At 41.1% G+C, this 23,862-nt stretch overlaps 1 protein-coding gene across 4 annotated transcripts in view; it reads right to left on the reverse strand.

The window, feature by feature from the left end:
• nfic (nuclear factor I/C) overlaps window positions 1-21,794 on the reverse strand; it is a 459,067-nt gene extending 437,273 nt beyond the window's left edge. The window contains exon 1 of one of the 4 annotated variants that reach the window (XM_078198406.1): window positions 21,362-21,794. In XM_078198406.1, the coding sequence (XP_078054532.1) occupies window positions 21,362-21,370 (9 nt within the window). In that variant the 5' untranslated portion in view covers window positions 21,371-21,794. Of the gene's footprint in view, window positions 1-18,503; window positions 19,156-21,361 lie in introns of those variants that run through there. The other 3 variants (XM_078198408.1, XM_078198405.1, XM_078198407.1) reach the window with 3 other exon arrangements.
• Between the last annotated feature and the right edge of the window lie 2,068 nt (window positions 21,795-23,862).

Below are 23,862 nucleotides of genomic sequence, written 5' to 3' on the forward strand. Positions count from 1 at the left end.
AGTGAACAAGAAGCTGGCTTCTCTTTTGGGGAGAACATGCTGTTCAGCATAAATCATAGAATCCCTACAGTGCAGAAGGAGGCCATTCAGTCCATCAAGTCTGCACCGACCACAATCCCACCCAGGCCCTATTTCCGTAACCCCACATATTTACCCTGCTAATCCCCTGACACTAGGGTCTATTTATCATGGCCAATCAACCTAACCTGCACATCTTTGGACTGTGGGAGGAAACCAGAGCACCCGGAGGAAACCCACGCAGACACAGGAGAAGGTGCAAACTCCACACAGACAGTGACCCAAGGCCAGAATTGAACCCAGCTGTGAGGCAGCAGTGCTAACCACTGTGCCACCATGCCGCCCGTGCGGACGAGGTGGCCGAGTGGTTAAGGCGATGGACTACTAAATAAGAGACAACGTGAACTGGAGGCAAAAATAAAGTGAGACAATGTTGCCTTGAGCACAACTTCTGCCACTTCCAGCGGCGCATTCATCAGCTTGTAGCCAACAACAGCAGCAATTCATATATTATGTGTACTTCAAACGCATCCTTTTTAAAAAAATGTATGTGGTGGAAGGGACGTGTATGAAAGAGCAGTTGTTTACATTATAGGAAATCCCACTCATGATGCCGAGTTCCTCGCCCACTCATACCTGTGGTGGTTGTGGGTTGTGAGGTTTGATCTCACTCAGTGGAGTAGTTTTCATAAACCACTGCTCATTATTGAATTTCATGAAGCTTTTCTTTTGCTAATGAAGCTAATGACTGAGTAAACACTATTAAAAGGAAATATAATTAAAATGCAGAAAAGATTTGAAGTGCTGCTGAATTACTTTTAACCATACCTGGATACTGAAAACAATAGGCATCAAACACAAGAAGTCATGACGAATGCACAAAGAATGTTCCGGCAAATTCAGGTTCTGATTTTTTTTTCAGCAGCAATGCAAAATTTCTTAACAATTCCTCAGAAGAAGTACGTTAAAACCAACTCACCCACTTCATCAAAATGCATGGCTTGCAACATTAGGCAAGCAATTAGAGAATGATGACTGGGATAATACATCCTTGAATCAATTAAACTGAAGGAAAATCAGGTTGGAATTAATTTTTCGCTGCTCAGGAGCAACAGCATTTATGGTTCTTCTTAAAGCTATTAAAGCCACTGCACATTCAAATCAGGCCAATGGATAATTTGCACCCCACCCCATGCAAAAATATCTAATACCCCTTTCTACAGAACCAGAATCCTGATCATTTATCTTACGTTCCATCACAAAATTGCCAAATCAGAGCCACTTTGCAAACTAACCTCTTTTTCTTCAACATTTTACTCAACAGTACATTGCATTTAGTTTTAATTATGGCCTGGCTGTGAAGTATACCTGCCACAAGAAAATGGTGGAGACCATAACTCCCAATCAGATGTATGCAATGCTAAATAGTAGCAACATGTAATATGCTCCATGCCCTTATTGCTCATGGTAACAAATTAACTATATTCAGCATACTTCGGCGGCACGGTAGCACAGTGGTTAGCACTGCTGCTTCACAGCTCCAGGGTCCCGGGTTCGATTCCCGGCTCGGGTCACTGTCTATGTGGAGTTTGCACATTCTCCTCGTGTCTGCGTGGGTTTCCTCCGGGTGCTCCGGTTTCCTCCCACAGTCCAAAGATTTGCGGGTTAGGTTGATTGGCCAGGTTAAAAAAAAATTGCCCCTTAGAGTCCTGGGATGCGTAGGTTAGAGGGATTAGCAGGTAAAATATGTGGGGGTAGGGCCTGGATGGGATTGTGGTCGGTGCAGACTCAATGGGCCGAATGGCCTCCTTTTGCACTGTAGGGTTTCTATGATTTCTATGATTTCTTTTATAATAAAAATTACACTTAAAAAAAGAACACCATCTTGCATGAGTTAATGTAGTTATATACACTGTTTTAACCAACGGAGGTTTGGGAGCCTGCTTGTTAATTAACACATTAATCCTCTGATTCTGTTCAGAATTCAGCTCCTGAGGGTCTTTATTTGCTGGCCAGCAGCAATATTATGCCTCATGGGCGGGTAGTATTTCATTCCGTGGGACCACACTGTCAAGGAAATACCAACTCAGTCTGTGTCCCAGCAGAACAATCCAACCTCAGAACATTAGGTTCCTGGAGTTGTGACTCAAGATTATTTGATCCATTTTCAATCAAGTTTGCTAGTTTTACAAACATCAATGAATCAACTTCACAAAGCCTCATGTTATTCCAGGCATTGGAGAATAAGGTTACAGCGTTCAATAACTCAGTTCAGGTCAGGTATCAAAGTATTATTGAAGACACCCAACCAGGTTACAAATGGGTTCTTGGAGTCCAACATCACAGGTATCTTTCTGGAATTTGATTGCATGCAACAAATAATATTGAGCGGTTTTAAATTATGCCTCTATTAGTCTTGTTTCACTTCAGGGTCAGCCAGTTCAGATTTGAGCTAGCTTCCATCCTATAATAATTCACCAAGATATCTGCTGTAGTTGCATTTTACTGAAGAGAAATGACTTGCAATTTCCCCATACAAAAATTACTGGTTGTTCAAAGCTTCGTTCTGGCAGTCAACGCAATAATAAAGAGCATTGTTTGAAGAACAGCAAACAGTTCTCCTTGTGTCAAAGCCAATATTCCTTTCTCAACCAACACCAACAAAAAATAGAAAATGCTGAAAATACTCAGCAATATGTGTGGAGAGAGAAACGAGGTTAACATTTCAAGTCAATTACCTTTTGTCAGAACTGGAAAGATGCAACATGTTTTGTGCAAGTACAGAGACAAAGGGGTAGAATGGTGGGAAGAAAACAAATGGGAAGGTCTGTTTGAAGATGACAGTTTAAGAGTTACATATCAAATATTTTCCAGTTCAGGGAAGGGCTGTGCTCTGAGATGTTCGCTGGAATCCTATCGCCCTGCCTGCCATGGGAATAGGAGCGGGCAAGGGGCGGACAATGAGAAGATCCATTGACCTCGGGCCGGATTTTCCGGTCAGGGCCCCAGGTGGTGTGTTTCCCAGCAGTGGTGGCAACTCACCAATGGCTGGTGGCCAGATCTTCTAGTCCCACTGATGTTTACAGACTTCTGCCACTGGGGAACCTACCGCCAGGAGAGGCCTGCCATCAACAGGACTGGAAAATCCCACCGGCGGAAAGGGCCAGAGAAATTCTGCCCTCTGTTTTTCTCTCTCCACCAGCTAAGTATTTGCAATATTTCTTTTGTGCTTGTTTCAGATTTCCAGCATCTGCAGTGTTTTACTATGACTGGTCGCTGCTGTTTGTGGGACATTACTGCCTGCAAATTGGCTGTGTGTTTGTCCATAAAGCAATTTTAAAATGATGCAGTGGTTATAAAACACATCGGGACATCTCAAGGTCTGGGCACTATACAAATGTAAATTCTTACATGAAATGGATAAAGATTATTTTATTCCAGCATACCTTAATGGCAAAGCTACATTTAGGAAGATATTAATGGATTGGAGAGCCTTTAGAAAAGAAACAAGAATGAATCTCAGATTTAAAACTCTGAAATTATGGTGACAGACTCATTTGATCAAGCTTGTTTTTGTCAGAGGAGAAAAAAGTATGTACTGCGCGGAAGGCTTTCATGTTCATTATTAACAGCAAAACAAAGTATAATGGATATGTTAATTATTTTGCTATAAATAGCAAACAGCAGAAGTCTCGCCCTTTGAATTTAACAATTCTGAAAGAGATATACTATTGATTCTGCAAACCTTATTCAACTAGTCTTGACCACTATCGCCAACGCCCCTTCCCCACCTCAACCCTCCCATCCACCTGCTCTGCTAAAGATAGGAGAGACAGAAAAGGATAAACTCATGCCATGTTGCATTTCATCCTCGAAACCTTTCTTCACCTATAAGCCTACAGAATAATTACTGCCAGCCTGTCTGCTGGGGAGTGGGGATGGGAGGGTGGTAGAAGAGATATCATAGCTGGGTTTAACCCCATGCTTACATAATGTTCACATACAGATACTTTCCAGCAGATGTCATTAGGCAAAAACCAAGTGCAAAATACCTTCTTCTCTCCACACAAGGCACATTTAAAGCAAAACGTATTGCAGTCAATGCACTACAATGCCAAAAATTAGCTAATTCAGCACAGATCAGGGATTTCTTTAGTTTATACAGTGGAGCCTGCCAAGAAAGGGGAAAACTCTAGGCAAGAGATTTAATTAAAATTATATTCATAGAAATAGAGGACAAAAGAAAAAAGTCTGAACTACAACTTTTACTTATCTGTATTAACAGTGAAAAAAAGAGTGCAATTGACCTCCATCAAAAGCAAGTACTGGCAAAATTAGTTAACCCTTTAAGGCTTACATTTACAGCAAATAATTAAATGCTAGATATTGATGATCAAATATTTAATGAAATACAATCATTCTGATGCTCCTACCATAAATTAACCATAGGCAGTCACTCCAGTTATTTAATTTAAATGCCAGCCGGAATCTGAAACATTAGGTGTACACCATAGGTACTACTCATCAAAGGAGGTCAGAAATTACAGATTGGTTCTTCTGAATGGACATTTCATTCACTGATGTTACCATCAGATGTTTCCCACAGTTTGGGCTTTGAGATTAATTTCATTCTTTCCCCCAAACAGAACATCCAAACATTAACCTTTGTTTTAGGGTATGGAAACTATGCTATCTGGAACAGGATGGTCTGTCGGGTGGGACATTTCCAGTGTACGTTTCCTCCCCTATCGTTAATCATAGCAAAAATGTGTAAAGCCAACATAGTGGCTGAATCTGGGAGTTTCCTCCTTGTGTTGCTAGTTATTTTTCTGCAGATAATTTTGTGGCGTTCTCAAAGAGAACTTCTCCTTCCAAACTAAAAGAAAAGTCCTGATCTCTTACTTTCATGTAATGGATTGACCGCTAAATGGTTAACTGCCAAGTGTCTAGATATTGAAGATGTGGTAGCTAATGTTGTCTGAACACATGAAAATATACTGATGTTAATTTTCAGAGGAAAGCATAGGAGATGAACTTATCTCAAAAGGATCCTAAATGTAACAATAACACATTTGTTCTGGTAGCATGACAACATGAAAGTTATTAACAAGAAAATTAACACCTAAAAGGAAAGAAGTGGCAGAGAAATTTAAAATAGATGAAAAACAGTAGCATCAATTAATTATTTTCTGGAAATATTCATTAAGGAGGATAATGCTGACTTGCTAACTTAATTGGAGTATAGTACAATGAAAATGCTACAAGATTTGAAATTAGTGTGGAGGAAAAACTTGGTAGGTGAAAGGAACTGAAAATTAACTAATTCACTGAGTTAAGGAACATATATCCAAGAGTCAAGGTTAGGGAAGAGGATTGTGGGCACTGGCTAGTCAGAAGTGAATGATTGATTGCTGCTGACATTCTGGAGGAATTAAAGTTAGCAAGTGCAGCATCTATATTCATAAAAAGAGAATAAATCTAAACCTACCAACGAGCAACACATTGGTCCAACATCAATAATAAAATACTGAAAACTATTCTAATGATTGGGTTGCACAAGAGGCTAAGAACTAATAACTTATGAACAAGCAGCCAATATGGATTTGGAAAATGTAAATCCTGCATGACGAACCTCCTCAACCTATTTGAGGACATTATAAGTAAAGATTGAATCCCCTCCAATTAATCTAGGGCCAGATTCTCCGACCTCGCATGTCCCGCTCTCACAGCCAGTGAGAATGGAGAATTTGGCACTCAGCCAAATTCCATTTATTGCAGTGGGACTAGAGAATCCCCGCTGCAGGCGAGGTTGGAGAATTCCGACCCTAGATTTTATCCCTTAGCAACAACATCCCTATGGGAAGCTTCGTGGTGTACACCCATGATATCCATCCCTGATCCTATAAACCTATCCATCACCACCTCCGGAACATTACCCATTCTATCACTGACTGAATCCTTTGTCACTTCCAGAATTAACTGATCCAAATCCCACTTTACCCTCAAAATCCCTCCTTAGTACTCCCAAGTCCTCCTTACTAGTGTCCCACTTTCACCCTCCAGAAGCTCGGCTTCTCCAAAACTTTGCCACCCATATCTTGTCCTGCATCAAGATATACTGGCTCTCCAGCCTTTCTTCCAAATTTCACCATTCTCCAAAATCTTAAAATTCTTACCTATGTCACTCCATGAATCTATTCCACTTTAACTCTGCAAGCTCTTCCAGTCCTGTAACTCCTCTCAAAAGCTATGTTCCTGTGACTCTCGAGTTCTGTCCTGTTCCACGGATCCTTCCCCCATCCTTTCACCTCATCATTCATGTCAGAGTCACCCAACTGCCTTAGTCCTATACTGTGGAGATCCTTCCTCGAATCCTCTCCATCTTTATCTGCCTTTAAAAACCTTCTCAAAATCCATTTCTTCAATAAGATTTTGAATCATCCCCCCCCCCATTCTCTCAATCTTGGCTCAGCGTCCATTTTCTGTGAAAAGTTTTATAATGTTTCATTCATTAAAAGGTTTAAGCAAATTCAAGCTGTTAATACTGTAGCTTACTTATATTTTCAGAAACCATTTGACAAATGTTCACAGGAAGGACTTCCAACAAACTAAAAATCATGGGGATCCAGGAATAACAAGAGGCTGAATAAGAGTGGTATTAAAAAAGAAAAAAAAATATTTTTGAGAGATACAGTGGCCAACCTGGGAAGCTATAAGAGGATACAGAGTAGAGATATGATCAACTTATTACATGCCCAAAAATAAGGCCAGTATGACAAGAGAGTATCACTCTGAATTTGCCAAAAATAAATTGTCAATAGGTTTTAGAAAAAGGTGCATTTACTCAATGGTTAGTGCATTTGGAATAATCTCCTTCTCATGGATGGCACAGTGGTTAGCACTGCTGGCTCACAGAGTCAGGGAGCCACATTCAATTCCACCCTTGGGTGACTGTCTTTGTGGAGTTTGCACATTCTCCCAGTGTCTGCGTGGATTTCCTCCGGATGCTCCGGTTTCCTCACACAGTCACAAAGATGTGCGGGTTAGGTTGATTGGCCATGCTCAATTGCCCCTTAGTGTCAGAGAGATTAGCAAAGTAAATACGTGGGGCTAAGGGGATAGGCCCTGGGCGGGATTGATGTTGATGAAGGCTCGATGGGCTGAATGGCCTCTTTCTGCACTATAGGAATTCTATGATTTTATGATTCATTGGTTTGTACACTCAGCCATTCAAGACGAATTCTATTCAAAGCTTTAGAACAGAAATATTAAAGGAAAAACAATGCCTAATGGAGTCAGATTATACAACTTTTAACATGGCTCACATTAGACCATGACAAATTAAATATTTAGTTTTCTTTGCTTTGTTGTATTTATAAATGGCTTGCGTTAAAAGCCAAAAAGGAACAGAGTAAAAATGGAACTTTGTGCTCTTTCTATCCTTTACAACACTACTAATTTTTGCGTTACTGCAGAAACCACAGTCCTTAAAAATCGACAAACAAGATAATGTAAAATATGCCTGTATAAAAACAATGGCACAGTTATAACTGCTTGTTGCAAGTTTACTATAAGTTTATACATTTACATCCATCAGACTAGATCATATTTTGTATCATATGTTCTCCTTCTCACAGCTTGTTTTACTTTGTGTCTTTTTCCTCCATGGAATAGGAACTCGGGCACAGTGCAAAAACAGATTAATGACTATCAGCCTGTTTTCCACCTGGCATTGACTGACTTCGTCCACATGTGCTCACAAAAGTAGTACTGTACTACCCAATCTTTAAAGGTATAAGACCATGAATATCTGGTTTGCAAATGACCAAAAATGGCAACAGAACCACAAGTATATGGCAATATTTTTGATGAAGATGTCAAAATGTGATATTACTAAGAAGGATTCATACAAGTATCAAATTTTATCCACACTTACTGTACTTAAGATCTGCATATCTAATGCCACGTTTCATTGCTAGGATGGCAGATTAAGCTACAGAGTAACAGCCCCACAGTTGTGCTTCCTGCCCAACATCCTTAATGATTCATCATCTTCAGGAATATACCGATCTGTGTAATAATTTTGTGCATATCCTGCCCAATTATCTGATGGCTCATCCAACCTTGAAGACTCATAGCTTATCCTTCTGACTGTTTTGTGTTTTTACTGGTTGTGGCTATTGTACAGAATATAACTACTGGTTCGTTATTCTTGTGATCCATATTCTATACTACATTAATCAGAAGGTGAAGAATTTGAGCCTCACTGCAGACAACCCCAGACAGTCGAGACTAGAATAAGGTCAATAAATGTGAATATCCAGGTGGGGTACACACATCCAGACAGAGTAAACATTGATCCAATTGGGATACTTGTATCGGACAGGTATACATCCCCCCTCCTGCCTCCAGCATTGTAAAATGGTTGGTTCTTTAGCCATGATTGCACACTTAGGAGAAGATGTAAGAACCATAAGGAAAGCAACAGTAGCCACCTCAGCTATACTACCTTATTTTTTTTATTCATTCATGGGATGTGGGCATCACTGGCTAGGGCAACATTTATAGCCCAGCCCTAATTGATCTTGGGAATGTCGTGGTGAGCTGCCCTTTTGAACCACTGCAAGTCCATGTGGTATAGGTACACCCACAATACTGTTTGGGAGGGAGATCCAGGATTGTGACCCAGTAACAGTGAAGGAACAGCAATATATTTCCAAGATAGGATGGTGTGTGACCTGGAGGGGAACTTCCATGTATGATGTTCCCATATGTCTGCTTTCCTTGTCCTTCTAGATGATGGTGGTCGTAGGTTTCGAAGATGCTGTCGAGGGAGCCTTGGTGAGTTCCTGCAGTGCATCATGTGGATGGTATACACAGATGCTACTGTACGTCGGTGGTGAAGGGAGTGAATGTTGGTAGATGGGATGCAGCAAATAGGCTGATTTGTCCTGGATGGTGCTTCTTGGAGTGTTGTTGGAGCTGCATTCATCTCGGCAAGTGGCAAGTATTTCATTACACTTCTGACTTGTGCCTTGTAGATGGTGCACAGGCTTTGGAGAATCAGGAGACTACTCACCGCAGGATTCCTAGCCTCCAACCTCCTCTTGTTGCCACAGTATTTATATGGCTAGTCCAGTTCAGTTTTTAGTCCCCAGGATGTTGATAGTAGGGGATTTAACAATTGTAATACAATTGGAAGTAAAGGGACGATGGTTAGATTGTTTCTTGTTGGTGAACGGAATTGCCTGGCACTTGTGTGGCACGAATGTTACTTGCCACTTGTCAGTCCAAGCCTGGATATGATCGAGGTCTTGCTGCATTTGGACATGGACGGCTTCAGCAACTGAGGAGTCATGAATGAAGCAGAACATAGTGCAATCTTCAGTGAACATCCACCTTCCTGGCCTTATGATGGAAAGAAGGTCATTGATGAAGCAGCTGAAGATGGCTTGGCCTAGGATACTACCATGAGGAACTCCTGCAGTGATATCCTGGGGCTGAGATGATTAACATCCAGCAACCACAACCATCTTCCTTTGTGCCAAGTATGATTCCAAACAGCAGGGAGTTTCCCACTGACTCCAGTTTCTCTACGGCTCCTTGATGCCACGCTCAGTCACATGTTGCCTTGATATCAATGGTAGTCACTCTCACCTCACCTCTGGAATACAGCTCTTTTGACTATTTTTGCACCAAGGCTATAAAGAGGTCAAGAGCTGAGTGATCCTGGCGGAACCCAAACTGAGTGTCAGTGAGCAGGCTATTGCTGAGTAAGTGCCATATGATAGCACTGTTGAATATCCCTTCTGTCACTTCACCGATGATCGAGAGTAGACTAGGTGGGGCGGTAATTGGCTGATTGGACTTGTCCTGCTTTTCGTGTACAGGACATATCTGGGCAATTTTCCACATTGCCGGGTAGATGCCAGTGTTGCTACTGCACCAGAACAGCTTCGTTAGGGGTGCAGCAAGTACTGGAGCACAATTCATTACCAGTGCCAGAATATTATCAGGCCCATAGCTCGGTTAACTTTGCATGCAACACTAGCTACACTACTCACAAACCCCCTGCTACCTGTCTACCACCAAAACTATAGTCCAACCCCGTACAGTAGAAGCAACACCAGCAATAAAAAATATTTTTGCATGAGAGTTCTGCATTACAAGAAATGTGCTAACATTCTGGAATATAATACCAGCCTGTTTAGTACAAATAGGATTTGCCATTATATATTTAAGTCAAAACATTACATATCATTTAATATGCTGATTCCAAGGAGATTTTGATTGATTCCAATATTGATTTCTCCAGTGGATATTTAGAGTTTCCAACAATCGGCTGGTGAGCAGAATATTAAGTTCAAGGCCCTTGTGTGTTATTAAGCAGAAACGCTGCAACTTTGCAAAATGGAGCATGCAACCAAAACTCCAAAGTACCAAAAAAAGGCTTAAATTTGTTAATAAAACAAACATTCAGTGCTTCTGCTATATCTATACTGTGTGTTTTCCTGCCTATCGAGGGCAGAAAGATTCAGTGACGGGTTTAGACGAAATTCCTTTTTCCTAATGGAGGAAAATGTAGAAAGATCATAGCAGCAAGGGTACTGGAGAAATGACCACTGCTCTAAACAACCTCTGTCCATGCAGATGGCGGGGAGCCATTTGGAATGCACTGAGGCAATTCTTAAGTCCTATCAGTGTCATCATTTCAAAACAGCATGACAAATCCCTTCATCCAGTGAAATTTTTTCCACTCCCTGAATTTGCTTTGAATTTCTCTTTATCGAAGTGAGGAGTAATACTGCCGGGGAAATTGGACACCTTTCACATTTCAGACACCCCAGTGTCAACATTAAGTACTTTCAGTCAGGTACAGCCCAACAAAGAACAAAGTTAAGTTCCCTCCACTTATGTCCCAACAATGTGCTTTTTCTCTAACTTCAGTGAAACAGCCCTAATAGCACTGGTGTGACATTAGCCATTTCCAACAACAGCATCCTGCAATCTCCCTGATCGTGCATGCCAATAACTGCTGACTTAGGGACAGTCTGTGCTTTGGATTGAACTGTCTAAATTAATTTCAAATAGGATCTTTATAACCAACAGAGGACCCATCAGTCTAGAATAAATCCAAATAACTTGCAAAGTAAAAAGCGAGCATGCAAACCAGTTCTCCAACACAAAATATATTGCTGGTAAATTACTTTAGTTTGCCCCTTGGACTGGAGAACTAAGAAACCTAAACAGGCTGGTTTATGCTTCCAATATATAACAAATCCTCAGTCTGCCTGAGCAATATTCTGTCATGTTCCCAAATGTGTAACATAGGAATAAAATATTAGCTTGAAATTTATTACCCATTCCAATTATATTTTTTTGTTTTTGGTTTGATTTAAAATACAGCTATGACTAAGTACGTTTTATGACCAAATTGCAATATAAAATGCAAACTGAAAGTAAGAAATTACTACTTAGCTCATCGAGCCTGTTCCTTCCCGAGATCAGGTAAAATCTATCAAATCACAGGTCCCACCCCATCTACTTAATATCATCAGGAGAAATTCCATGTAAAAACATAGTGATCGCTAAGGATAATTCGGCAAGACTTCAGAATATTTGTTGCCTATCACTTGTTGCCATTGAGCTGAGTAGCTTGCTAGGCCATTGCAGATGGCAATTAAGAGTCAACCACACTGCTGTGGGTAGGCCAGACGAGATAAGGATAGCAGATTTCCTTCTCTCAAGAATATTAGTGAACCAGATGAGTTTTTACAACAACTAATAATTGTTGTTAAGGTCACCATTACTGAGACTGGCTTTATATTCCAGATTTTTTATTAACTGAATTTAAATTCCACCAGTTGCCATGGTGGTATGTGAACCCTGTCTCCTTTGCATTAGCCTGCATTTTTGGATTACTAGTCCAGTGACATTATCACCATGTTACCGTCTCTATTAAATAACTGTGGTGCTTTCCAACCCCCCTCCTCATACAATATATTTCAAAAGTCTCAAAATGCAAACGAACTATCATGTCTCATGGTTTGTTTGATAACCCAAGTCTGGACCAACTGAAAACTTCCAACACCTTTCCTGACCAGATTATATATCCATTCCTATTACACTTCTCTGCTGTAAGGGGAAAAGTTTTTCTAAACCCTCGACTAACTGGAGCCTTGTTGGGGCTTAAAGTCCTTAGGGCCCTAACCTGAGTGCAATCAGTATAGCCTCCAGGAGTCCTTTTCGGAACTGTTGGTTCGATTACTCCGGAGTCTGAGAAAATAGTTGGAGCTTGCGCAGAGTAAGCTCTGTCTAAACAAATTTTGCAAGAGGATCCGTCTAAAAAGAAAGGCCCTGCCAAAGTTGGTAGTGGCCTTGGCACAAATTCAAAATTGGATGTGGGCCTTCAGGTGTTTTCAGTCTATTTGTTGTGCTTCTTTTACACTGCAAAATGGGCAATTGTTTTGAATTTAGGCCCCAATCAGTTTAAAGTTGTTGCCCCCAAGTTACGTACTCACACATTAGGTTACAAAATGGAATCATAGAATGATATAGCACAGAAGGTGGCCTCTCAATCCATTGTTGGTTAGTTTTAATGGCATTTGGAATTAATAACATGTTGCATATTGTTTTAAACATGTACCTAGATTTAAATTTACTTTGCTTGTCATCTACTGAAAAGTTTTTTTTAAGTGGGTTGCATTAACCATTAGATAAACAGGACCACCAGGAAAAAATTTTGTCTCCCTGGGACAGCTGGTTTCATTTAAGACACGATGGAGGCCAATACTAAACTCACAGCATCCCATTTTGCACCTGGAAAGTGCAGCCAGGAGCTTGAAACTGAGAGGAGTACCTCGGCGCTGATGTAACAGGGTGAAGTGAACAAAAGTGATGATCATTGACAGGAGGGAATCTTATCTTATGTTTAATACAACCCACTTAAAAAAAGCTTTCCAGTAGGCTGCAATCAAAGTAATTTGAATTCATGATACTTGTTCAAAACTATTAATGTCCAATATGTTATTAATTGCAAATGTAATTTAAGCTAATCTGCAATGGATTGAAAGTCCACCTTCTGTGTGGCATCATTCCTTGATTCCATTTATGTGTAGATGTGTAACTTGGGGGGCGACAACAAGTTATAAAAAACAGGCCCTAATTTCAAAGCAATTGGGCATTTTGCAGGTGTAAAAGAAACCTGGAGTTTGGTAGTGCTATCAAGTGAGTCCCTCTCTCCTCTTTTCCCATAACCCTGGAATTTTATTTTGTCCCCTGCAATTATTTATCTCAATCCCTTTGGAAAATGACTATTAAAACTGTTTCTATCACCCTTTCAGGCAGTGCACTCCCGATCATAACAATTTACTGTGCAAAATGTGTCCTCAGGTTACCATTGGTCCTTTTGCCAATTATCTTAAAGCTGTGTCCTCTGAACCGTCTGCCACTCATAGCAGATTGTCGATATTTAAACTATTAAATCCACTCATGATTTTGAAGGTCTCCATCAAATCTTCGCTTAACTAGCCCCCCCCCCCCCACCCCCCACTACAACAGCTCAGTCTAAGGAGAACAAGCCTCAACTTTAGTACCATTTCAGCAAATCTTTTCTGCACTTTCTCTCAGGCCTTGACATAATTCCCAAAGTATGGTGCTCAGAATTCAACAAAATACTGCAACTGAGGCCAGCCACCATATTGAGGATAGTAGGCAAATCAAACACAGATTAGATGACCACTTTGTGGTGACACCTCCATTCAGCCTGATCTTCCAGTTGCCTCTCATTTGAAACCTCTGCTACATTCCCACTCTAAACTTGGCCTGCGACATTGTCCTAGTGAAGCCCAATGTATGGCCTTCCACACTCAATACTGGGTTCAACCATTTCAGATCATAATCACTGCCTCATTTTACAAAGGATTTTTGTGTGGTAGTTCTTGGCAATGATCCTGCTTTACCCATTTACACCTCCAGTAGACACATTTTTGTTTCATTATTTGACCCACTGCCATTCCCACAGAATCCCTACCGTGCAGAAGAAGGCCATTGACCCACTGAGTCTGCACTGACTCTCCGAAAGAGGATCGTACCCAGGCCCACCCCCTGTCTTATCCCTGTAAGACCTTTTTGTCTTGCATCATAATCCCCTTGACCTTTCATCTCTCCTGCCTTCCCTTCGATCACAGATCTTCAATTTTGTTCACTTCCCCCGTTACATCAGAGTCGAGGTCTGTTTTGAACTCCTAGCTGCCCACTTTTCAGGTGCAAAATGGGATGCTGTGAGTTTAATATTTGCCTCCGTCATGCCTTAAATGGAACCAGCTGCCCCAGGGAGACAAAAAAATTCCGTGGTGATACTGTTTATCTTATGGTTAATACACCCCTGAAAAAAAAACTTTTCAGTATGTGACAAAGTAATTTTAATTCATGATACTTGTTTGTGTAACATGTTATGAATTACAAATGTCATTAAAGCTAATTAACGAACTGTCATATTTTTGTCTTTTTAAATTTTGTGAGTTTTTATGCAGAGAATGGAACTTTTTCACTTTGATTTCCATTGGCAGCATCAAGCACTAGTAGTTTAACATATAGTACTTCTAGTTGCAAAGAAAAAGTTTAAAGTTTATTTATTAGGGTCACATGTAGGCTTACATTAACACTGCAATGAAGTTACTGTGAAAATCCCCTAGTCGCCACACTCTGGCGCCTGTTCGGGTACACGGAGGGAGAATTTAGCATGGCCAATGCACCTAATCAGCACATCTTTAGGACTGTGGGAGAAAAACGGAGCACCCAGACGAAACCCACACAGACAAGGGGAGAAAGTGCAAACTCCACACAGTCAGCCAAGGCCAGAATTGAACCTGGGTCCCTGGCGCTGTGAGGCAGCAGTGCTAACTGCTGTGCCACCGTGCCGCCCACTCTTTCTCCTCTGGTCTGATAATGTCTGAAGTCCAACCTAAGAAGTGATGACTGCACCATATCAAACTCTTCCTCTGCGAAAACTATTTCTGTAAAGTTTTAAGGGCACCACATAAATGAAATGTTGTTGTTTTGCATTCTTAGCACCATCACTTGGGCACTTTAAGTGGTTTTGGACCTTATCAAAAATATCAGCAGATTTATACTGTGGGCTGAAATCCACTAATAACAGCTTTGAGACTGCAGACAAAGAATGGTGAAAAGTGAGTGTCACCTCACTAAGGGCAAGGTCAATGCTTGAACTTGGAGCCTACAAATTGTTAGTCCGACTGTCAATTAAATCAGTGAGTTTAAATTTCTGATGCCCTGGGCGACTGATGGAAAGTGGGAACTCTGGATAAGTTTATTTTATTCCAAACCTCGGCAAATGGACAAACTGATTTTGAGAAATCAACCTGCCGCAAGTGAGTAAAGGAAGTTGCTTCAGAGATGACTATATTTGCCTTGCTGTTTGACTGACTGTCACGACTTGACAGTTGCTGGTCTGCTTGATTGTCTTTTAGTTGTTACAACAGTAGATTGAAATTTTTCACACTCCAGGAATCCACCCTATAAGTTTCTCAGAACACAGGAAACTTAAATCTGTTCATTCTAATGCGTCTCTGTCAACAATCTCCCTCCCCAACACACACATCCACACACACTCCCGCAACACATGTATGTGCAATGCGCCTCATCCTATTCCTGTCAATGGTTTGTATAAATTGGTACCCATGGCAACCCAATTTATATTCTACATCAAGTGCCCACAATCAGTGAATAAAACTATTGAATCAGTCTATCCAAATTTAGCTAACCAAGTTGAAAGCACAGTTGGTGAGGCTGCTGCATCATTCAATTACCAATTCTTAATTACAAAACAAACAAACTAATTGCTTGCTCTCTGAACCAACCAACGTATGCATAACATGTTCTCGAACTATTGTACTGCAAGATGTCACCTGGCCATTCACTTTCCATGTTACTGGCATTGCTGTTGTAGCAAGATGTCAGAAACTGCAGCCAGACAACATTCCCATTATTTCTGTTTCTTTATGTTTAAGGACTGTTGGGATAATATCCAAGGTAACACCCACTTGAATTTAAACAAATGTGCACAAGACCTGACAAGATACTACTGGAATAAAATGTCAATCCACATGAAATTCATGTTATTGAAACTGTTTCCCCCTCCAAAAAAAATAAAGCAATGGCAAAGAAATGTTTAGAAACCCAGGGCATTTGTGAATACTAATTTTGTACCTAACACCCAGTGTTAGCCATTCTAAATGAGAGCATACAGACACCCACAAGCCACAGGCCTCAAAATTCACAGTTTTTAAATGCCTTTGCACTATGACTGTAACCAATACTGTAGATCTGACTGTAAAGATAGTTTCTCAGATCAATATGTTTTGATATGATATACATATGCACATTGTTTCCTATTTCAATTCAGTCAATTTCTCAAGGCTCAGTGGTCGACTGGCTTTGGGTTTCTTCAAAGTTAACAGATTGAATGTAGCTATTAGCAGCAATATATATTCACTTGGTCTTCCAACATACTTTACAGTACAGCACAGGAAACAGGCCCTTCGGCCCTCCGAGGTTTACATTAAAGGTTAGAAACTGGCAGGAGCAGAAAAAGGATATAGAGTATGGCAGAGAAGAGGAAGGAATATGTGAAAGGCAACAGTACAAGAACATAGAAGCCAAGGAAGAAATTAAAAATAAAGAAAAAATTGAGAGGAATAAGACGTTACTCATAATGGACAATATACTTAATGAAAGAATGAAAAAATGACAATGGAAGGAAGATGGTAAGATTCAATAAGTACATGAAGTATACTGCTAAATGAGCATTCAGGTTCCCAATTACAATGTATACATTATACCAAACCCTTTCACTTTCGTTTTTCTTAAAACACATATGAAATGTCTTCTTGTTCTATATGGGAAGTTCCCTTTGTCTGTTATTATTAAAGAATGTTTATAATGTTTCTAGACCATGAAACTATTTAAATAATTAATAGGACAATAATGCAGCTTTGTTATCCGATACAGACTGTCTGGACTGATTAGCTACACTTGAACTGCTTTCAGATTACTGCAAGCTGCTCTCCCTCTTCAAAATAGATTTCACATTCTTGATCCTTAGAAAGTAAAATATGGGCAAACAAATTACAAATTTATGGCATCTTCAGAGATCACTTTATTTGCACCTTCTGTCCCAGCCATCACTGGAGTTCTTTATTTTAGCAATCAAACCTTCTATTTCCTTGTAAGAAATTACTCTGAAGTATAACTTTGCATGGCTAAATAGTAAGGAAAGAAGAAGCTGAAATGCAACGTTTTTTTTTCAGGTGAAATTTACTAACTACCTCACTGGATTTATTAAACAACAACTCTTCATGATTTACACTGGATTGAGCTAATGAAGTTACAGTACCCAATTATGGATCAAATCACCACAATGTCTTGCCTCTGTTGAATAAAACAACTTCAAAATGCAACCTTTCCATTCTACTGATATATAAATAAACATACAACTGCGTAAATAGCACCACTTTATGAATAAACACATGGAGGGAGAGTTCCCTTATTGAATTACATTTAGAATATATATTGGGGGGGGGGGCGGGAGGGGGGACTTCAAGAATCAATATTATGACTTTACCGAGAAAATAAAGGCATGATTAAACAACCTGCACTGAGAAACAAATTGATGTTAGTGAAAACAGAGTTTGCCCGGAGCCGTCCAAAAATTTGAAACCTGCAGGGTTTCCCAAACGTGCACCACAAAATGCGCTCCTCACTCGAGAACCTCGACACCTGCTCAACATCTTGGGCCAAATCGAGCAACCGGCCCTACAATCTCCCAGGCTTTCTTACACTTCCAAATGTTTGCATTACAATCTGGGGAAACGGGAGGGGGGAGGGGGGGGGGGGTGTTGGAAGAAAATATTTGGAGGAATAAATGAATATATACCTTGCAACAATAACAGTGCAAGAATAAGGATGGGGATGGGAAGGGGGGGGGGGGGACAGACTCGGGGCTGCAGAAGATCTTCTGATCAGCAAGAGAAACAATTTTGTGAAACTTCTGAGGAGAGAATTGGAAGTGTTGTGTCATTGAAGTGAGCAAAACTTGGCTCGCGTCAAACCTGAGTTGGATATTAAAAAAACATTGTTTTTTTTTCTCTCACACACATACTGTAACTAAATGTGGGTTGCCTTCGCAAGGCGCTGTCTGGGGAAGAGATTGAGGAGGGAGAAGAGATTGAGAGGGATAATTAGTGGACTGGCCACAATAATAATAAAATAAAACAAGCTCCGAGGCGGGGGCAGGGGAAAGCATGCTGCAGAAATTATCCCGCCATTTTTAACAGTAACCGCGTCCCCGGGAAAGAGAATACCAGGCGGAGAATGTGACAAAGTGGGGAAGCCGCCCACCCCCCTCACCTCACCCCACCCAAGGACCGAATTGACGATTAAATCGCCTCAGACATTTGCCTTACCTGAGTCAGGCAGAGCGGAGAATACATCATGACGACCTGGAATCAAAGTCGCAGATCATCCACACACTCACACACATGCAAAAAAAAGTTACTGGATCATCCTGACATCTCGCCTCGGCGTCTAAATCCCACCCCCAGCCAAAATTAATAATGATATATTTCTATGGAGGGGGACTTTTATCAAGGAATATCCGAAGGAACGCAGCCCTGGAAAGCGGACTTCATCTGTCAACCGGTGAGGAGGGAGGGAGGGAGGGAGAGAGAGAGAGAGAGGGAAAGAGAAAAAAGGAGAGCGATCCTGGAATGACGCGACCGTCCCGACCAAGCCCCCAAAACATCTGACTTCAGGGAATTTCTGCCCTTAGACCCAAATTTCAGCACCACTCGGCCGCTGTCAGCCAATGGACCGAGGCCACTGCGAGACCTCCGGCAATGTAAATAAACCCAACTACTTTTTTCTCTCTCTCCTTAACTACCTCCCCCTCCTTTAACTCTTCGCTGCTCACGATTGTTCGCCAAATGCACACACACACACACACACAGGGCAAAAACAAAAAAAAAAGTTAGCGCCGCTTTAAGAGCCGCGCTGTAAAGGCAGGCGCAGCCTCTGCGTTCTGACACACACACAACGGTACCTAGACTGGATCACTGCAATGTTGCTGGCTGCTGCCCCTTTTTCATCCGCAAATGTGTATGTGTGTGCGTTTTTTTTAACATCCCTTGGACAAAATATGTGGAGCAAAGATTCACACACAGGGGCGCCACTAATAATAATCTCTCTGATACATTTTGCAGCAATCTTGTCACTATCCTTCCAATTCTGCTGAAAGATATGGAACAGGAATGTTGCAAGCTTCTTCTCCACGCCCCCCCCCCCCAAAAAAAATAATTTTGTGGAATTTTCTATGTTTCTCTACCACAGAAAGCTATAGGGGTCAGTTCGTTAGATATATTCCAAGAGGGAGCTGGAGGTGGCCCTTGCGGCGAAGGGGATCAAGGGGTATGGAGAGAAAGCGGGAGTGGTTTTACTGAAAGTGCATGATCAGCCATGATCATATTGAATGGTGGTGCAGGCTCGAAGGACCGAATGGCCTACTCCTGCACCTATTTGCTACGTTTCTAAATCTAGCAGCATTTTTCCGTCTCCCTTCAACTTTATGATAAAGTTCCAAATACTTAAACAGATTAATAAGTCAATTGAAAGTTTCAGGTTGGAGAGCGCAAACCCCGCAGGACTCAAAGTCAATGGTAAAAAGTAATGGCAATGCATAGAATTTTTGATGCAACGTAAGGAAATACTCCATAAAAAGCAGGCCGATAAAACGATTGCGCCCCAGTAACAGAATAAACACTACGCTTTTTGGCATGTATAATTGTACAGTGATTTTTAAGTGTTGCCATGATTTGTGTGCTAATGCATGCCAGTGGGGAAGGGTTGCCTTTTTAAAAAAAAACACGTTATTAAATTGCTCATTTTACTCAGCCGGACAGTGCTTTTCTTTTCACCAACCAAGGTGAACAGCACAAACCATTCTGTGCACCAACAGCCCCGACTCACGCTGTGTCCGAGTTAATCGGACGCATTCCTGCCTCGGTAGACGAGAGAGCATGCTATTCTTGACTGTATGTACCGTGGGCCAACAAGCACGTAAAGGCAAAGGACACACAGCATTTTATATCTGCGGTAATAGTCAAATGGAATCCGGTCTTTTCAAATATAAAATGCGTTTTCTATAAACCTGGATGCCATGGTGATGCCGGGTGCAATCTGCAGTTCGCTTTAGGTCAGGGGAGCATTTTGTGTTGTTGTTGTTGCGCTTTAACCACAATATTCACCATCTCAAGAATATATGCCAAGTCCCACGGATGGATAAATTTAACAACAGTGAAAGCTATTTTAAAAACACTTTTACACAGGGTCCCATTAAAGTAAACTTTACAGATCAAACAATCTTGCATTTTTACACCCACATTGCAGCGTACAACATTATGCCACAGAACCTCTCCCTATCTCTGGGAGTCTAATAATGTTAAAGAAAGCGAACTGAGCATTCCTGAACGGCTAGCTACTTATTCGATATTTGCAGTCAACATTTTTGAATGGTCGCAGCGTATTTAAAGGATCAATTTATTGGCCGGGCCCAGATAAATAAAGCACATTAAACATAAAACTGAGAACAGCGCTGCGTTATTGTGGATGTGGGCTCGGTAATCTATTTCAAAACAGCGAAAGTCGACAATCTACGGGCCGCAATCTACGGGTCTTGTCAGCGCTTCCTGAAAGTGCCCAGAACTTTTGAAATTGTGTTTTATTTTATACACATATAAAAACAAACAAACAGCTATTTAATGTCACTCGGGAGAAGAGCGTGCTCTTTGGCCAAAGGAGACGGTGTACGCGTTAAACAGGCCGAAAAAAAGGGCGTGATGTCCCTTTAAAGGGGAGGTGGATTAGAAATGTGTCCCAGCTTTAGTGGCAGCGTCGCGGTTCACGAGTCAAGTTCAAGCCGGCGGCTCCCCCGGAGCGGCTCGGCCATTACCGCTACCATCACACACTTCTGCTCCACGCTTGAACTTGGACTCGGAATGTGCGTCGGCAATGCACACGTATACAGGATCACGCACAAATTCATTTCAGCTGGCAAGCAAAACGGCTCACAGATGGGAAATCTGCCAAGCTCAGCGCTTTTGCTTTCTGTCTCTCTCTCTCTCTCTCTCTTCCCCCCTCCCCTTTAAACACCACAAAATCTTGGCACAAACCCGATCACACAAGCAACAAGAGAACGGCACAGACAGACAGGCAGACACCGGAACCAACACACAAGCCGATCGAGAGCAGTGCAGCGAAATATACGTACCATTGCCATGTGAAAGTACGTAATCAACTTGCACTCGACTTAGAAGCTTGTCTAACGCCTCATTTGTATTCCTTTTGCAATTTTCCTACTCCGTCCAGAAGGGGAAAAAAATACACATTTGCCCTCGGTCCTGGCTCTTGTGTTCTGTTGTGTGCGGATGTGTGTTGTGTGCGTGTGTTATTTTCTCTCTCTCTGGCGCTTCTTCTAACACATCCGATGGAAAAGTGAAGGCGACCGGCGGATCCTGATTGCCCAGGAGAGAGATGGGGGAGGGCTGCCTTAGCCGCTTTAGTGATGACTTGATGGCGTCGTATAAAAATATTACAGAAGTAAAAAGGGAGAGAGAGAGAGCGAGCGAGCGAGCGAAGGCGTCCTGTTTATTTCCGCAATGGCTTATTTGCATAAGGAAATCTCTTCATTACCATACGGTCTGAGCAATTTTTTCTCTCTCCCTCCCGAACACATCCTCGGCTGTTAAAGAAATCATGAGCATCGTTTCCCCACCCCCCTCATTCCCTTTTTCCCATCGTTATCCAGCCACGTCCGTGCACATCGTAATCTTTAGTTAAATTCTGGCTTTCCACATTAAATGCTGCAAATAATCTTAAAGCGAGGAACACGTGGTGTTGGACGGCGCGGTGTGACTGAAGCAGTGGGCAATAGGATTTTTTATCATCGCAAAACAAACAAGAAGACCCCTCAAATAAATAGTTCTGACTCCCTAACGAGTCAAGAACAAATGCGTTGTTTTATACGTGTAAATATAGACGTTTTCCGATTAAAATAACTTTTTTTGAGATAGCAAACGTTTCCCAAAAACAAAATCAATTTGATCTTTTTTTAAAAAATGAATGGATTTAGTAATATCAGGGTATTATGTATTTTAAAATAGGCCAAATATTGTAGTCTAACCTGTGTCGCCTCGCCACAAGAACTGCTCTAATACTACACAGGAAACACACCTGAAGTTTGTCGATATGAATTCGCCACCCCACCGAAAATTAAGTAAGATAAATTGGGAACAAACTTCTCCACCATTTATTACAGAGCGATTTCGTTTTGCAGCTTTTTTAGGGGGGGTGCTGCTTTTGAAGTTCTTTTAAAACACGAATCGATCTCGAATTGCAGAAGAGAACATTCATTTTGAAATAGTTTTGTCACAAGTTACTTCATTGTTTCCAAAAGTATTTAGTTCCGTATCTTTCCACAGGAATAGGAGTAGGCCATTCAACCCCTATTTTTGTTTCATAGAATCCCTACAGTGCATTCAATTAGATGGTGGCTGGAATATACCTCGACTCCCAATTACCTCTATCTCATATGCAATGACAATATTTCAGTCTTGACATTATAGCCTTTGAGAGCCGAAAAAGTTCCAGATTTACAATAAACTTTGCGTGGAAAAGTACGTCCTGATTTCATCCCTAAATTGATATATCTTAAGCTTTAAGATTATGCCAATTTGTTCCGGATTCCCTACCAGATGAAATAGTTTCTATGTATCTACCCTATGAAATCCCTTTTTATCGGTCACTACTGTACAATACCTGGGAAACTTTGTAGCAATTGTGCCTCATCAGCACCTTATAGCAATACCATTCATTAACCATTGATAAAACATCAAGACACCAGTTTCACACTTAAAATGAGAGGACTGGCAAGTGCGACAGTCAAGAAACGACGAACCGGAGATCGTGACAGCATATCAATTGAAGTCTAAAAAAATGGAAATAGAAAATGATTTCCTCTGCTTAATGTCATCCATTGATTGAACATTACCATCCTTAATATACTTTTGAGGACATGCACCCATTTTAGAATGAATCTGAAACCTAGTTTATGCATTATTGTGGAACAGATGGCAGCTTGTTCCAGGCAAAGTTATACTGATTGAAAAATGTTAGTTGCACCTGTTACCAGCAGAGGTAACATGTACTGTAGCCCCTCGGACACTGGACTATTATCAGACACTGACAATGTTTCAGTGATTGTAATTAACATTCGCATGCAGAGTTAGACTTGTAACCCTTTGCTGTTGCTCTCCTAGTGTAGAGGAACTCGAACGAGGCGCCAGATTTGGATGAAAGCAGTATTTGGCTATAGTTTTTTTTTTAAAAAGCAAAGTGCAAATCTGTTCTGCAATTGTTTTAAATTCCAGACGCGAAACAGTTCTTTGCACTACATTCAGAGTATAACTAACAAAGTTTCGGATAAACCATACATGAACCTGTCTGTTCCCACCACAGATGCGACCTGACCTAAGTGTTCCCAACAACTTGTACTTGGGGGAATATGCATTTTAGATCTCTGGTATTTTAACTTCTCTTAGAAATGGTACCCAATTGATTTCACCCCTTCTCGACATTGATGCTTATTTATAATTCAATGTTTGCAAGTTGCAAATAAAAACAAATATCAAACAATGCACCGTCCCAGTGAGGAGAATTGAACTGACATAACGAAATTACGGAACCCGAAGCCGTTCTACCTTTCAGCTTGCT

The sequence above is a fragment of the Mustelus asterias genome, chromosome 26 (genome assembly GCF_964213995.1).
Source record: "Mustelus asterias chromosome 26, sMusAst1.hap1.1, whole genome shotgun sequence".
Lineage (NCBI taxonomy): Eukaryota > Metazoa > Chordata > Chondrichthyes > Carcharhiniformes > Triakidae > Mustelus > Mustelus asterias.